Raw genomic sequence first — 17,032 nt, 5'->3', positions numbered from 1 at the left:
CCCTAATTTTTCATAAACCTCCAACTTGCATGTATTTGAAAAGCAAATACGAAATTCAGCGATGTTTTTCGAAGGCTTACCGCCATAACAGAAATCAATTCTGAAAAATGAAAGCACAGATTAGCCGCAAGAAGTTAAGATGTAGGAATTTGAAAAATGTGTGTCAGTTTGCATTAAACGGCAACAGGAAGAGATGTGCGTTTTAGTTAGTACACACACAAAAAACCGTAAGAGCAAGTAAATCTATAAATGAATGCAGTAGTGCTTAGTTTTCTTCACTTAACTGGCAACACTATGAAAACGCCCTTTATAACCTGTAACCGAGCCAAATACACATCATAGTCTATAACAGTTAAAAACTATTATTATTATTATTATTATTATTATTATGAATAACCAAATATGAACCAAATATCTCTGTATGAGCTAAAACATAAAAACAGCTGCTCTATATACAGGTATATTAATGTATAAAACCCAATAAAATAAATTGTGTGATTATTTTTCATTATGTTTTTAAAACTTAAATCATAATTATGTAATTTTACTGAAGCCAAAATAAATGTATAAAATATTATCTGAAAAAAAAATAGTTTTTCATAAAAACTAAATGCTTTACATATGCATATTATGCATATTACATTATTATTATTTTAGATAACTAAAATAGAGATAGATAATGCGGTCCAAGTCTAAGATAACTCAGAATTGCTTTGTTTTTATTTTGCCCAGCAGATTCTATGTAGATACATGCCATGGTTTTGAATTCAACATCAAAAGTCTTGAAACTAAGAACATGTTATTACAGAACAGGACCACTAGCGCATGTACCCTCTGTAAACTGTGATGTTTGGGACTTGCCAATAGGAATTCCAAGCAAATCAGAGAATCTGGCACCCGTTCGGGTTGTGTGTCCTCACATGTCCTCACATGAACCAGTAACCCCTCTTTATCTGCCATGTGACCTGCCTGCCTTAAATTACGTAGTAAATTCCCTCCACTTGATACAAACCCCTCATTCTCATCCAGCCTGCATTCCTCTTTTATTTTCAGCGAGTGGACTGCACTGCTCTCTGCTGATCTCTTTAGCATTTTTGGACTGATGTTTCACTTTTCAAATCCTGTGTTTCCACTTTCCTCCATTTTGTCTGTTACACTTTGTACTGAAGCCCCATGGTTCTAGACTGGAACGTGTCCACCTGCGGATTTACAAGATCCATCCCTGCGTGTGAATTAAAAATAAATGGCACTATGAGTTTCCATTTGGCTCTGTAAATCAAAATGATTCTCATTACAACCCTGATAGTTTTCATTTAAGTTCAGTTTTTTTTCATAGTGCTCTCTTTTCACTGGTAGTAGAGAAATTATTCAGCATGGTGCTTCAAGAGGTCCTTATTATTGAAGATCACACTGCTGGGATTGTAGATTTTAGGGCAGCACCTCTCCATTGTACTTGTTCCATTTTTCCTGCACAATAGTTTAATCCTCCTTTTATGTCTCTAAATTTAAAAACTCTCTTTTCCATCCCTCTCCAATTCCTGTCAGATCTCCACAAACCAGCATTGTCGGCTCCTCTATACTTCGAGAGGGACATGTCCAAAAACCTTAAACTCAGAGTGGCGTTTCCAGCCAAATTAAGCCATAAATCAGTCTGTTGTATATTACAGTTAATTAAGAGCAGGACTGAACCTCAGAGCTGCAGCGGATGCTAGAGAGAATACGAATGGGTAATTACAGATAAAATACTGCATTTAGGATGTCTCCCTGCTGTAGCACATTTTGAGAGCTTCTCCACAAAGATAAACCATTGGACATGTCACTATGGTAATTATAACACTTTATTCTTCTAGGCCTGTGAGGGATTATAGATTTATGTTTCCCATTGTACTTCATTTGTATTTGAATTTCTTCATTTATTTAAAAAATAAATACATTTTTTTTACATTTTTATTTTTTTTTTATAGTATTTTAGTTTATTTTAAATACAACTGAATTCTGCCCTGAAGGATTATAATTAAATCAAATAAAACCATAATAATGTCAGCAATATAACAGGTAAATTTTGAGTAAAAAAAAATCAACTGTTTATAATTTGTAGATCATCAGCAAGCACATTTTGTTCATTTTGTTTGTGGTTTGATTTGTGTGTCTATTTCAGGGCAGGTTAGAGATGTTTTTTTTTACAGATGAGTTTCATGCCAGTTATATGACTAAACTGGAGATCCTTGCTGCCAAATGCGCCCAGCCATTCATTTTGTTTACTGCGGTGTGTTTAAATGCTGGTGCAAAGTTGCTTCTGCTTGAACTTCTGCTGTAAATCAAATTCATTGGGGAATTTGGAGCGCAGACAAAAATGTCATGCATCTAAATATGTACCAAATAAACATGCAACGTGCTGCACAGATTACAAAAGTGACATTCCACGGAAAGCTCTTCTTGTTTTATGATTGCCAGTGTGGAGATTTTCATCTCATAATACGAGAATAGATGTTCTTTTGAAATGGTATCTTTATCAGTTGATTTTGTGTCAGTATCACAGAGTGGACAGAGGTTGCACAGAGTTCAAACAGAGATTTGTATATTGCAAGATTAATTTCCTCTTGTCCACTTTCAGCCTCAAATAACTTCTGTGCATTTAATGAATACAATGAAACCTGTTGAATATATGGAATCACAAGATTATAGTCATCATTCTACTTTATGGATAATAGTTATTATATTACAACATTAGTTCTAGTTCTTCCTAGTTCTTCCTTATGGCTGTCACCTTTATCTTGCTCAGTGGGTGTTGTTAGGTAGTTTTCTTAGTAAAACTTATTTTTGAACTATACTTATTCTGAAAATAGCAATGCATTTTAATTGAATTGAAGTAAATATTTTTTCAGGTAACTTTTAAATAATTTGTTTTGGATTTAGTACAATGAGAGTAAAATACAGTACAGTTTTGGAAACAACATGTCTGTATAAAATAAATCTTCATATATTTTATATGAATATTATATGTTTATATAGTATTTGCTGTAAATATACATTTTCCTTAAATGGGTACATGGAATATTACATGAACATGTATAACTGACTTTATATTTTAAGACAGGAGTCCCTCGCAGGTGGATATCAAATTTGAGGATTCTTGCAATTGATACATTTGAAAACTTCTACTGTGATTTTCTTCAGCATTTTCAGACATAAAACATCTAAAAACAACAAAGAAAGTAAACAATGACAATAACAAAAAACTATTCAAATTGTAATATTACAATTACAATATTAACTACACAGTGACAGTAGAAAAAGCATTGGCATGTACAGTATTTAAGTACATACTGTAACAGTCAGGGTCATGTAGGCAAGGTCGGATCCAACTGCAGCTTTTATTCAAACAAAGAGCATAGTCAGACAGGCAAAGGTCGTACACCAGCAAGCAGTATCCAGAGGGCAAGGCAAGAGAATAATCCAATACAGGCAATCGATAAAGGCAAGCAGCAAAAGATCAGAGGCAAGGTAAACAGGCTAGGGTCGGAATAACAAGACTAGGAAACAGAATACAAAGCTAAACAATACTGAGCACCTGAGCACAATTCTTACTAAGTGCAACCTTTATAGTGTCTGGGTTATTGGAAACAGGTGATCTCAGAGGGGATCTTGGGAAATTGAGTCCAGGGTGAATGTCTGAGTGGTGTGTGTGGTAACCTCTGGTGGTGAACAGGGAATGGATCATGACACATACAAGTTCACGGTGCAAATCCATTGATGTCAATGGGAATAATGCTCTGTAACTATTTTGTTGCCTAGTGCAAAATGTTGTGTTATGTAGGTTGAATATGTAGATTTTTCAGTCCAATGTAAACTCAAAAAAAAAAAAAAAATCTTAAAACTACTCCGGAAGCGGTTAAACCTGCTTGCATTAGATACCATAAAATTTAGTCAATGGCAAGGCACACTTTAAGTTTACAGAATAATCTTAACACTTTTTCAATCACCACCCTTTTCAGTGCAGAGAATAAAATTGTGGTGCAGGCCGTGTTAAGAAACAAGCATTTACTGTGTATGCAAACACATAATACATCTGCATAAGCACATGATTGGATTGGAATAAAACCCTTTTTTACGGATCACATCTGAAATGCACACATAATCATCCTGTTACAGGAAGAGTATTTCATCTCTGCTTTTATGCTCCGCTGGCTTCATCTAGAGCTCGTTTTTGTTTTTCCTTTTTTTTGTTTTTTGTTTTTTTTACTCAACCCTTAACAACATTCATATTCCTGATTACCAATTATACCTCTCATGGTCTTCTCAAATAACTTTAATTACTGATTAGAATTTGGCTCTCACAAAGCAGGTACTTGAGTGTAATTGCTCAATAAAGAGTTGAGTGGAAATGTGTGGTAATAAGTAGGTGTTCTTGCTGCTTGTCTCATTAGCGAGTAAGCACTGCCTTTGCTTCCCGGGCCGCATAAATGGAGCCTCTCTCATTCATGGCACGGGGCCCCCTGGTCTCTCTATAGCAGAACCAGCAACCAGACAACATTGCCCAAACTTGCTGACCTCACACCACAGACACCTACTGATCAAATATATAATATCCGTACTTGTTTTACTTTACTTAGCATTAGCTGTGAGTGAATGAAGCCTCATAGTTAGAGATCGACCGATATGGGTTTTTCTATAGCCGATGCTGATGCCAATGTTTAGAGGTCAGAGTCAGCCGATGGCCGAAATGTGCTGCCGATTTTTAGGGCCGATATCTTGAAGTTTTCCCCTTCATTTGCATGCTAAAATGAAACACTAATAATAAGTGGATGCACAACATTTCTAAACTTATCATCACTTATTGAGCACTGACTTGAACCATCTCTGGAATCTTAATTTTGTGCACTGCACGGTATTAAAATAAAAAATGTATCCAAAGTTAACCAAACAAAATCAATAAACTGACCAAGTATTAAATATATAAAACAGGTAATATATATATATATATATATATATATATATATATATATCATTTGCATTAAAGTTTTAGAGCATTTATCAAGTAGAATTTTTCAAGTTTGTTGGAACATAAATGTAAACTTAAATATACATTTAAATAAATACAATTTTAGAAATAAAAATCAATTAAACTGAAAAATATAAAAAAATAAATATATAAAAAATAAATAACAGTAGTGCTGCAAACACACTAGCAACCAGCAACATTTGTGTTTGGTATAAATGACACAGAACATCTAAAGTGCATTCTAATTTCAAACTTACATCGCAGTCTGTTCATTATTAAAATAAAGTACAGTCAACCAAACATATAAAAAGTTACACTGGTCAGTTTAAATAGACCGTATACCGGTCCACTCTGCTGTTATTCCAAGGACGTTTTTGCTCTAGAGGATGATCTTTCCGTCTAGTTTACATTAAATAAATAAAAAATATTATAGTTTAACATTCAGATACATTGCGAATATGGAAACATTTGGATATGTGCAGAACAAGACGTGAGCAATAACCTCCAAATACATCTAGTCAAACCCGCGCTCGCTCGTCCTCGTATGGATCGGATCATTTTTCGGATCAGCAAAAAAAAAAAGGCCAAGACAAATAAACATACGTTTTGTCTTTTTTTTATTAACATTAAATTATTAAATTAATATATATTAAATCAACTTAAAGTGCACATAATATCTTCTTTTTAACATAATAGCCAGACTTCTCATTTTCCAGTGTGCTGTGATGAAGTGAGCAGTTATCGTCACATAGCTCTCCGTCCCCCTGGACGTCCACCCTTCTGTCGTGAGCGAAACAGAGGATGCTCGGGATAGTTCATCCACAACTTTTTTCTTCTCCTGTTCATAAAGATCTGGGACAATCTTTTCACTGTAACCTCTTTCCTTCATCATTATATCTGACAGGGAATCCAAAATGCGCGGGGCGTTCAAGCTCCTCCGTTCCTCCGCTCGCCATTACCACTGAGTGTGGACTGAAAATGCGCAACTTTTTTTTTTTCATAAATCAATCCGGGGGTCACGTGTGTGCCGAAGCGAAGATATTGATCAATGATGATCTGTTGCACCACTACTATAGTGTCATTTGAAAACATTGCAGTTGCGTTTTAAAATACAACAACAAGCACCACGAAACCATTTAAAGAGGCGCATTCAGCGGTCTTCCTTGACGGGAAACAGTCAACAAAGTAAAATAATCTCCAACGTATGGCGCGCTCTCTTCATTTTATCAAATGATCATAATCACAACTATTCATTTATAGTCCTGCTACTAGCATTTTATTGAGACTAAATCCCCTTTAATTCGGGTGAGAAAGCTTTTTTTCCAAGTGGCTTTTGCACATAATAATAATACCGCTGCAGACCCATTTTAGCAATTTAAACGACGATGGATCATGGAAATTATCGAATATTGACATCCCTAAATACAAATGAGTTGGATGGAAAACTGGTTATTGTCTGCATCAAACCATGCTTCCGAACAAATGTCATTCACCGTTCTGGGCAGCTCCACCACAGCTGTCTCTCCGAGCATGCTGCTGTCTGTGAGCGGGGCGGAGTAACGTCAGAGACAGTTTACTTTGGTAACGTCACGCTGCAGTGTTTGTTAGAGCTGTCAACTTCTCCACCCCATTTACAGAGTGAAATTCTCTGACTACCTTTATCTCCCAGGACTGTTGTTGAATCTTCCAAAACTTTTGGCTTGGGGTGCTTCACATGCTGCTGCAGCAGCACTTTCCACCGCACCAATAACACGGGGCTGCCCGCCGACGTGCCTGACTTTAAATCGGCGCTACTAAACACGGATATCGGCCAATGCCGATATATTAAAAAAATGACAAATATCGGCCCGATATATCGGTCGACCTCTACAGTTGTCAGGCACAAGTTGGCCATCATGTGATGTTACATGCTCTGTTGACCTGATGGGAGGCCCTGCAAGTGTTACTGTTTGTTCTCATGTGCATCTGTGAGAGGAAAATAACAGGTTATAACTCTGCTTATCTGCCTTGCTGTGGCTGCCTATATAGACAACTGATTTATATTATATAGTAAAAACAATAATATTGTGAAACATTGTTACAATTCAAATAACTTTTACATTTTATTATATTTTAAAATTAAAATTCCTGTGATCGCAAAGTTGCATTTTCAGCAGAAATTTTCACACGATACTTCACGAATCATTCTAATATGCTGATCTGCTCAAGTAATATTTCTATTTTTAATGTTGAAAACAGTTGTGATGCTTAATAAATTTTTCAACCATTATAGTTATTTTTAGTGTTTTCTTTCTCTCATCCACCTTTTTTTCCACTGAGCATGTCACAATGCATTATGGCATTGACATCTCTGTGAAAGATATTGTGTTGCTGCCTTAGAAGGTGGCTAAAACAATGGATTAGTTTAGCTTTTATATCAACCTTTGCATTGGGAGTGGAGATAAGAGAGGACACTTGTGTGGGCAGCGCACTAGTTTTCAGGTCATCAGGTCATCTCTATGATATTTGTTTTTTGAGTGAAAATGCATTAACTGTTAAATGTTCAGAGGTTACAGTGCTGTCTATCTAACTAGTCGTTATTTAATTAGTAAATCACGGTGTATTTATTGGTTCTTTATACTTATGATTTTCTAAACAATGTATGCTTTCATTGTACTCAAATGGAAAATAGCTGTTTTTTTATTTGGTTGGTGACAGTGTTGGGGGTAACGAGTTACAAAGTAACGGATTACAGTAACTATATTACTTTTTTGGGTAACGAAGTAAAGTAGCGCATTACACTAATAAAAAACATTTCATAAGGCTATTTTAAGAAAAATTTAATAAATGAAGTTGTTTTATGCATTTAAATAATTACACATGCTAAAAAATAAAACATATGGTAAAGAAAAAATAAAAAATTTCATAGGGCCCTAAAGATGTAATTTTTTTAAAACTTTTATTAAATTGCTGTGAAAATGTACAAGTGTTATGATTTAAATTAATTAGACATGCATTTTGATGAATACAATTATTCATCAAACAGATTTTATAGGGCCCTAAAAAAAGTAAAGTAATAAGTAGTGAAGTTACTTTTCAAATTCAGTAACTAGTAAAGTAATCTCATTACAATTTACAGAAGTAACTAGCAACTATAGTAACTAATTACATTTTTTGAGCAACTACCCCAACACTGGTTGGTGATATCTGACACTGCCTTGATGTTTGTTCTCAGCCATGTTTAGTTAAAGACTATCTAACTCTTTCACTTTTCTCTGTATTTCGAGGCAGTGCATGAGTGATACTGTCCCACACCTCCCTCTCTTGGTCTCTCTTTGCCCTGTTCTTCCAGGCCTCCTCAATAAATCATGCCGTCTTTGAAACATTTACATCTCTCGTGTTGCCCTGAATTGAGAAATCCAAACATCATTGGATGTCGGAGAGACATAAGATATTAAGGAACTTAAGATATTAATTTTGTATCAACTTGCAACTGACAAGTGACTTTAGGATGTAAGCTAAGGCAGAGAAAAGTAGAAATATAGATTTTATTTATTTTTTATTTTGGAATGCCTAAGATGCCATGGTCAGAGTGCTTATGAGATTTTACAGAGGTCATGAGGTTATTACATAAACTGTTCACGTAAAGTGCTCTTGTGCCTTTGGGGAATTTTTTCATGCCATGTTCACAGAAATATTACACTGTTCAAAAAAATTGAGCATTTGATATTTTTCTGTCTGCATTCACATTTCAGGATTGTAGACATTTCAAGACCAAATAATTAATTTGGTCAGTAGACTCAGGGAAACAACATTTATGACATCAATTAGATCCAAAAGACAGATAAAAACTTAAAATAAGAGTGGAAAAAAACAGATCAAAGTATCTTCAAAGGCTCATCATGATACAGCAGTGAATTCCCACTGCCTCCCTTAAAAGGTTGTAATTTGAAAAGCTCATGTCTGGATTGGTACTTAGACGGTCAAATTGTTCAGTCCTAAATTGGACGCAGAGCGCAGCCAAATCTGAATATAATTTAGCGAGCAAATCTTGATCCTGCCTGAAACATGCAGTGGATCCCAATCCCTGGATTAGCTGTGGACTTTACAACTCAGCGATTGGCTTGTTGCCATACTCTTGGCTGGACAAATATCCCATCTCACTTGTTTTGAGCACAGTACTTAGATTTTCAATCTGTACAAACACCTACTTACTACAGCTTATGCTTAGTTAACCAAATGGCTGCTGTTAAAGCGTTAATCTATCAGGGACAATATGGTAAGAATGTGTAAGCCTCCCTCCTTTCAATTTCTACGCACACTAAGACTTTTAAGTACTTATTACACTGTATTTTTTAAGGACACTGTAGATATATATATATATATATATATATATATATATATATATATATATATATATATATATATATACAGTACAGACCAAAAGTTTGGACACACCTTCTCATTCAAAGAGTTTTTGAAAATTGTAGAGTCACACTGAAGGCATCAAGGGCTATTTGACCAAGAAGGAGAGTGATGGGGTGCTGCGCCAGATGACCTGGCCTCCACAGTCACCGGACCTGAACCCAATCGAGATGGTTTAGGGGTGAGCTGGACCGCAGACAGAAGGCAAAAGGGCCAACAAGTGCTAAGCATCTCTCGGGGAACTCCTTCAAGACTGTTGGAAGACCATTTCAGGTGACTACCTCTTGAAGCTCATCAAGAGAATGCCAAGAGTGTGCAAAGCAGAAATCAAAGCAAAAGGTGGCTACTTTGAAGAACCTAGAATATGACATATTTTCACTTCTTTTTTGTTATGTATATAATTCCACATGTGTTAATTCATAGTTTTGATGCCTTCAGTGTGAATCTACAATTTTCATAGTCATGAAAATAAAGAAAACTCTTTGAATGAGAAGGTGTGTCCAAACTTTTGGTCTGTACTGTATATATATATATATATATGTATGTATGTATGTATAATATAAAAAAAATGTCTTTAATCATTGTGTTATGTCAAAGTATTATATCCCATAAAGCTTTCTATCTGTCATTCTTTATGACATCCAGGTGTGTCGGATTTATGTCAGCTTGATCTATCAGATTTGACAAAGTTTTCCACCCACTCTGACCTGTTGTGAATTGATTCATCCCTGAGGAAGAATTTTTCACATTGACTCATGGGGTGTTTTGTCTTGAAATGTGTTTTGTGTTGTGTCTGGTTTTATTTATTTAATTTGTATTTTTCTGCAGGAGACTATCCCCCACCTCATGGGGTGTCTTGCCTCGAAATGTGTTTTTTGTTGTGTCTGGTTTTATTTATTTATTTTTTATTTTTTGCAGGAGACTATCCCCCACCTCCTCCACCTGTCATTGACCCACACCTGTCTCCATCCAGCTTCCCACCTCCCCCACCAATGGATGAGGCCTCCCTCAGCTTTCAGGTGAGATTTGCTAAACCACTCATCACAATATACTGTATGGTATGACCCTCCAGTGATGCCCAAAAGTCAATTTTGTGAAAATGTTCATTACATTGACATATTATATTACAAATGACATATTAAATTAAAAAATGTCTTAGTGATAGTATTTAGTATTTGATATGTACTTAATAATCAGTATTTAGAATGCCCCTCACCGCTCTTGTTTTATTTACATCATGCATTCAAGCTGGCATGAACTGCACAAGCTTTTGAAAAACAAACATGATGATGATCTCAGAATTCAAATTTAGGACAATTGAAAGTTTCATATCCCTTTTCATGTGTTACCGGCAAACCGTCAAAACGCCGGCCAGATCTGTGTCTTTTTTTGTGGCTGTTTACTTTGCTTGTGTCCTAGTTGTTAATATCTCTCTTTAGTTCATTTGGCACTCGTTTAGAAATGAGTGAGGGCACAGGGAAGGCTGACACCTATTGGTTCACCGGAGTCATTTTCTCCCTAAGGGATTCTGTCCTCCTTAATAAACAAACAGTGATTGCCCATCCATTAAACTACAGTCTCAAAAGCTGTTTCTGAGTAATACTCATTGTAATTACACATTTTTAACACATTCAATACATACTGTCTATATTTCTATACCCAATGAATTCCCAGGAAATGCATGGACAGATAATAATAATAATAATAATTATATATATATATATATATATATATATATATATATATATATATAAAAGGCTGCTATATCTGCCGCTCATAATGTGATTATACAGGCTTGTTCTCTGCTCTGTTAAAACCCTCCACTGGATCTCTTTCCCACGAACGAAGGGAGGAAGCCTGTCTGGAGGGAATCAGCACGTTTGTTGATCTAGCCCTATGGAGTCAGTGGAGTCAGACGGTGGATAATTAGACTAGTACAGAAAAGACATCATACTGTAGCAGTGAGATCTTGATTCCTCTGCAATGAATGGCATTTTGGAGTCAGTTTAACCAGCTTTACATCTCAGACAAGAGGAGAGCAGTGACAGAAGATGGTTTGTGACACAGAAAAGGATCCACAGCAAAGCACATTTTGTTGTGTTCATCACACCAATTCGCTGAAGACATTAGCTCTTGATTCTGATAATAGTATGTGCATGTTCACGTGTTGTGGGTACTTTACCGAAAACGAGCGGTAATATGCTCGACCAGCAGCTTTCCCTAATTCCAGTTTTCTACATCTTTCATGAATGAAAAAGGGGATGTTGAATTATTTCTGCTCCTAAGCAGAACTAACAAGAGGAAGAGGCCGGAGTAGCATGGCGAACATGAATAATCAAATGATACTTGGCCTAAATTGTTTTGTTTCCCGTAACAGAACACGTAGCAACACATGCAGTCTTTATTTAACTTCATTTATCTGTCTCTGTGGTTTTTCAATAAACTCAGCACTTAAATCAGCTTCCTCTCTTTAAACGGTGCTTACCAGAATGCAAAAGGATGGCTTACATAACCGATGGAAGTACTTCATTTGATTGTTATAGTATGCCTTTTCTTTTCATCACACTATGTTCTGCTATTGAACCGACTGACCAGTTCTCCTAATAGAATTAAGATAATTCACCTAAAATGGCTCACAAAATAGGGGCTAAAGGGAAAAATGCTTACATGTGTAAGTGCATTTTCCAAAGGCTTTATGTGTCATTACAGTAACTGTTTTTGATCTTTTTGTGGTGCGTGCATGACTCAATCTTGGTTGCTATAGGAACATGCCTAAAAAATAAAACGTCTCAAACCTTTTATAATTTGCAGCACACAGTGTAATTAAAAATTAAACTATACAGGGAATTGCACTGTGAAAATAGCCTCAGAAGGTGCTTTTGATCACATAATCATATGGAACTAAATTTGCATTTATTTCCCTTATTTACATAAACTGTTCTAAAACAGTTCTAAATCAATTCACTAGACATTTACGCAACTGTTGCATGTAGTTTGTCAATGCAATCTTTTTTAAACAGGCTCTGCATGTGCTGAAATTGTACTGCAGTATGTGTATTTACACATTTTATTAGGCACAAATAAACCTTCTTTTTATGTAAACTAAGCTTATTATATCTTGTGCATCTTCAGAAACCAGCATATCTGCGTGCCTATTTCTTTCAGTCATGGCAGAAGTTTTCCTCATATTTACATTTGACAGATGCTTTGTCCAAATAGACTGCATGTAATCAGTTCATGCAATCCCTGGGAACTGAACCTTGTTATTGTCAGCATTATGTTTCGGGATATGGACAGGCTATCATCTGATCAAAATGATGAAGAAGAGCATTATAACTTTGTATGTGAGAATGGAATTGAAGATTGGGAATAGCACTATGCAAATAACATTCAGCATTGTAACCATGTTTGTGCCCATTACATGTTTTGCATAATTCATTTAGTGAATCTGTCGCTGAACAACACAAACAGCAGGTGTAAATAAACTGCACAATCAGCAGACATTCTTAATTAATCCCCCCACCGCTTTAAGTTCAAGTTCACCTCAGTTCAGGACCTTAGCATTAATGATGCAAACCTCTGTTTGCCCTTTGCTCGATTGTGCAGGAAGCTTTTTAGGGCCTGTTCTGCTCCAAATGGAGGCATGTTAGGGTTGTAATAGGTTGTGACAGGTAATCCAAACAGATAACATTATATCAAGAGTCAGTCCCTGATCCTGGTCTATGAGCTCTCCTCTCCTGAAAGACGAGGGCAGACTAAAGTAAACCAAAAAATATATAGCCAATCAGTGCAGAACAATATTATTTAGGATTTAGCTCCACAAACTTTTAGAATGCTTTCTGAAAGATCATGTGCCACTGAAGAATGTATTAATACTGCTGAAAATTCAGCTTTCTATCAAAGGAATAAATGACATTTTAAAATATATTATAATTATAGAAAACAGTTATTTTAAATTATAATCATATTTAAAATTATTAAATTTTCACTTTATTTTACTATTGTACTATAAATATGACTTCATTTACAAACATTAAAAAATATCTTACCAACCCCAAATTTTGAACGGTTGTATATTATTCTGTTGCTTTTTCTCTTTGTTCAGCCAAAGATGTACTGGGGGTGTCCCCTTGATTACACTGTATGCACAAATCGTTATTATTATTATAATTATTATTATTAAAAAAAGAAAGAAGGTTCCTTATTTCAAAACCACAATTTATGTCATGACCTCACTGTTGAATACTTACAAACAAAAATTATTCACAAGCTATGTCAATGCACATAAAAGACTTTTATTTATCTGGTGTCATGTAAAGATGAGGGAAAAGAAAGAAGAAGCCACAGAGGATAAGAAGAGATATCAGTGTCCTTCAGCCGTGAGGGGAGAAGGTTTTGCTCCCTTTGATGAGGAGCGAGAATGCTGTCAAATTCTGCCCCTCACACCTTTTTTTTTTTTTTTTGGTCACATAGCTGACATTCCTCAAATGTCTTCAAAAATTTAGTTCTTTGCTTCATCTCCGACATAAAGTACAGGAGTTGGTGATTGCAGATGTATTGCTCATCCAAGACAGAGGGACCTATCATATACCCCGCGCAATGCGGCGCAAGGCGTGGCGCAAGTGTGTTTGCTAGTTTCAGTCCAACGCAGTTCTCATTTTCCCGCCCTGCGCCACGTTGTTTAAATAGCAAATGCATTTGCTCTCATTTGTGCGCTCAGGGGCGTGCTGGTCTGAAAACGAGGTGTGTTCAGCCACATTGATGGCGTGTTTAGGGCTACCTATTTGCTCGTGCACAAGCAGCTCTGTTTCCTCTCTGGAGATGCATTCTGTCTTTGCGCATGCAAATTCCGCCATGTATATAGGAAATCCATTATCAACTGGCTCTTAAAGGAAATGGGAGATGAGACTCTGATTGGTTTATTGCACTTTATGCCCCAAAATCACCCATTACTCAATAAGAGAATAGGGACAACACGTTTAGACCATGCGCCAGGTGCGCCAACTGTTTTCCCATCGTTAAACTAGCAAAAGTGGATTCGGACATGCCCTGAGTGCACCTGCACCATGCGCTTTACACCATGCACTTAGATCATTAAAATAGGGCCCTTAGACTTTAGAGTCAATTGTTATATACAGATTTTGCTTGAGATTAGATAGGAGGACCTTAGTTTGCCTTACATTATTTTGTATTAGAAACTATTGTCATTAATTTGCCCATTTACTTTAGTAGCAGTGTGGGCCACTACTTGTCTGAGGCCACGGTTAATTTTAATTCATAATATATTCATCATATATGTATATATATATATATATATATATATATATATATATATATATACACACATACACACATAGTATATATTATTTATTTATTTATTTATTCATGGAATATATTGAAATCACAGAGGTAAGCATCTTCATGCAACTTTACATTGGGACCTCTAAATGAAATGTTGAAAGTCCAGTATTGCTAGACTTAGAATACTTGTAAGCACACCACATTGCTATGCTTTTCGTAATTTATAATGGCACAAAACACTGTATTCTCATTCAGAAGATGTTGCATGCTTATCAGGAGACTTGGAAACACTTTGCACGACACATGAAACAAGTGAGTCCCAATATTTAGATTAAGTGAGGTGGGATATTGATTTAGGGATATGTCGTGATACTTCAGTGTAAACAACTTTAAAGAAACCTGAAAGTGTAAATAGAACTGTGAGAGTGAAGCTGTGTTATTGTCAGTTTAGGAGACAGTGAAACTTTTAAGTAGAGTGAAAACAGAGTGAGAGGGAGAGAGAGCTGAAGGGTGATTCAATTAATATGAGATGAGCTGTCTCACCAACAAAGCATTATTTGTTCTTTGTTTATTCTTTCACATCACTAAGATTTTCTCCTAAAGACGTTCTCCCAGACAATCGTCTCTTGTTGTTACAGTAATTCACTTTCAGCCAATTGTCTGAGGCCAAAATTAATTTTAATGAACATGTAAAAGGCACAAAACACAAAGACAAAAAAAATCACCAATCGCTCTAATGCTTAAGGCTTTGTGTAATAGTAGCCCACAGTGGATTATGTACCGTTTGAGTGTTAAATTGCCTTCTTTGTGTATAATATTTAGTCGTTTTATTTTAGCATGCTTTGTTCAAGTGTGATTAAGTGGGTTAGCCGATGTAGAGCAACCTTTTTTCTAAAAGACCTAATTTCATTAAAAGGTTACTTTGTCTGTGTGTTTCAGATAAAAGGACCTGCGAAAACTCTAGAAGAGAGACGTTCTAGTCTGGATGCTGAGATCGACTCTCTGACCAGCATCCTGGCTGACCTAGAGAACAGCTCACCATACAAACCACGCACACCGCAGGTACAGTCATTACACACACACACTCCCAAACCACCTCCAACCACATTACATTAAAGACATTCTGAAAGCTTCACCAATTTTAAAATGGTTGCATTTAATATAATATAGCATAACATTTATACAAATGCTCCGTAAATGTTAAGGTTATATTGAGTAGCTTACATTTTAAACACAATATTGTCAGTAACCATGTCTATTTCTGCTCCTCCAATGAATATATTACCGATCTAAACAAAAAAAGAATCAACCGTAGTGTGTCCCTCAGCAACACACAGTAGCAAAGTTTAGTACCTGAATGAATCAGTATGTTTGAACAAATCGGGTGAGTGAATTCAGTGACTCCTACTGGTATGAAACCATGTAACCTGTGACCATTCATTTTTGAGGACCAAAACTTTTAATAATATTAAATAAGTACAGATTATCCTAACAATTGAATGTGGTTCACAGCAAGTTTCTCCATTTTAGTGCAATTTAGGATGTATCACTCTGCTAAGTCAGTGGCTGAATTGGAATAGAGTATATACAGTAGAAATAATTATATATATATATATATATACATACTGTATATATATATATATATATATTATACATGAAAAAAAAAACTGAAGCAGATTAACTAATTTAAGTTGCACAACGAGACAGATGAAAAGCAAATCAAAATGTGTAAGTGTACCAGTCATTTCTCATTTTTGGAAAGTGTTATAGTCTAAAATTATAATGACCCATATCATTAATAGATATCAAATGAAGTTAAGAGCAGACACTCAAGTTGAGCCCTAGGGCACTTTACTAAATAGTTCAACACACAATGAATGTAGGCCAGTGCATTCGGAATCAATTCTGTCGCATTTGGAGCAAGCACAAGTCCCTCCTGTTGGCAAACAGCACCACAGATAGATCTCGCCTTATTACATGGCTAAAGCTTAATAATGGAGAGTGCTGTCTCTGAACTAGAAACACCCTGCTTTTGGCAAGCGGTCTCTATTCCTCTTTTCTTCTCTAGGGTCAAAATTCCATTTGCTGATCTCCAGAGTCCTCGACAGGCATTCTTTTAAAATTATTATTGAGCATAAAGTCTGCACAAACACAGCTCTGCAAAAAACTCTCTCATAAATTGAGCTCTGTAAGTATTTGCAATATCCTGATAGCTACAGTAATGTCTGATCATGTCCATTTGTTGATATTTTGCATGGAAAGAAACTAGTTATTTGTACCAGTGGTGCTTACGCTCGTTATGCATTTCTCTGCCATGTGTCTTTA

At 35.8% G+C, this 17,032-nt stretch overlaps 1 protein-coding gene across 2 annotated transcripts in view; it reads left to right on the top strand.

Annotated features, from left to right (window-relative positions):
* Positions 1-17,032, top strand: part of LOC132151889 (lipoma-preferred partner homolog) — a 205,560-nt gene that overhangs the window by 86,474 nt on the left and 102,054 nt on the right. For both annotated transcript variants that reach the window (XM_059560397.1, XM_059560398.1), the window contains exons 4-5: positions 10,325-10,425; positions 15,647-15,769. In XM_059560397.1, coding sequence (XP_059416380.1) covers positions 10,325-10,425; positions 15,647-15,769 — 224 coding nt within the window. The remainder of the gene's footprint in view (positions 1-10,324; positions 10,426-15,646; positions 15,770-17,032) is intronic.

The sequence above is a fragment of the Carassius carassius genome, chromosome 10 (assembly GCF_963082965.1).
Source record: "Carassius carassius chromosome 10, fCarCar2.1, whole genome shotgun sequence".
Lineage (NCBI taxonomy): Eukaryota > Metazoa > Chordata > Actinopteri > Cypriniformes > Cyprinidae > Carassius > Carassius carassius.
Note: the sequence above shows the minus strand (reverse complement) of the source record. Positions and strands in the feature narration are given on the sequence as shown.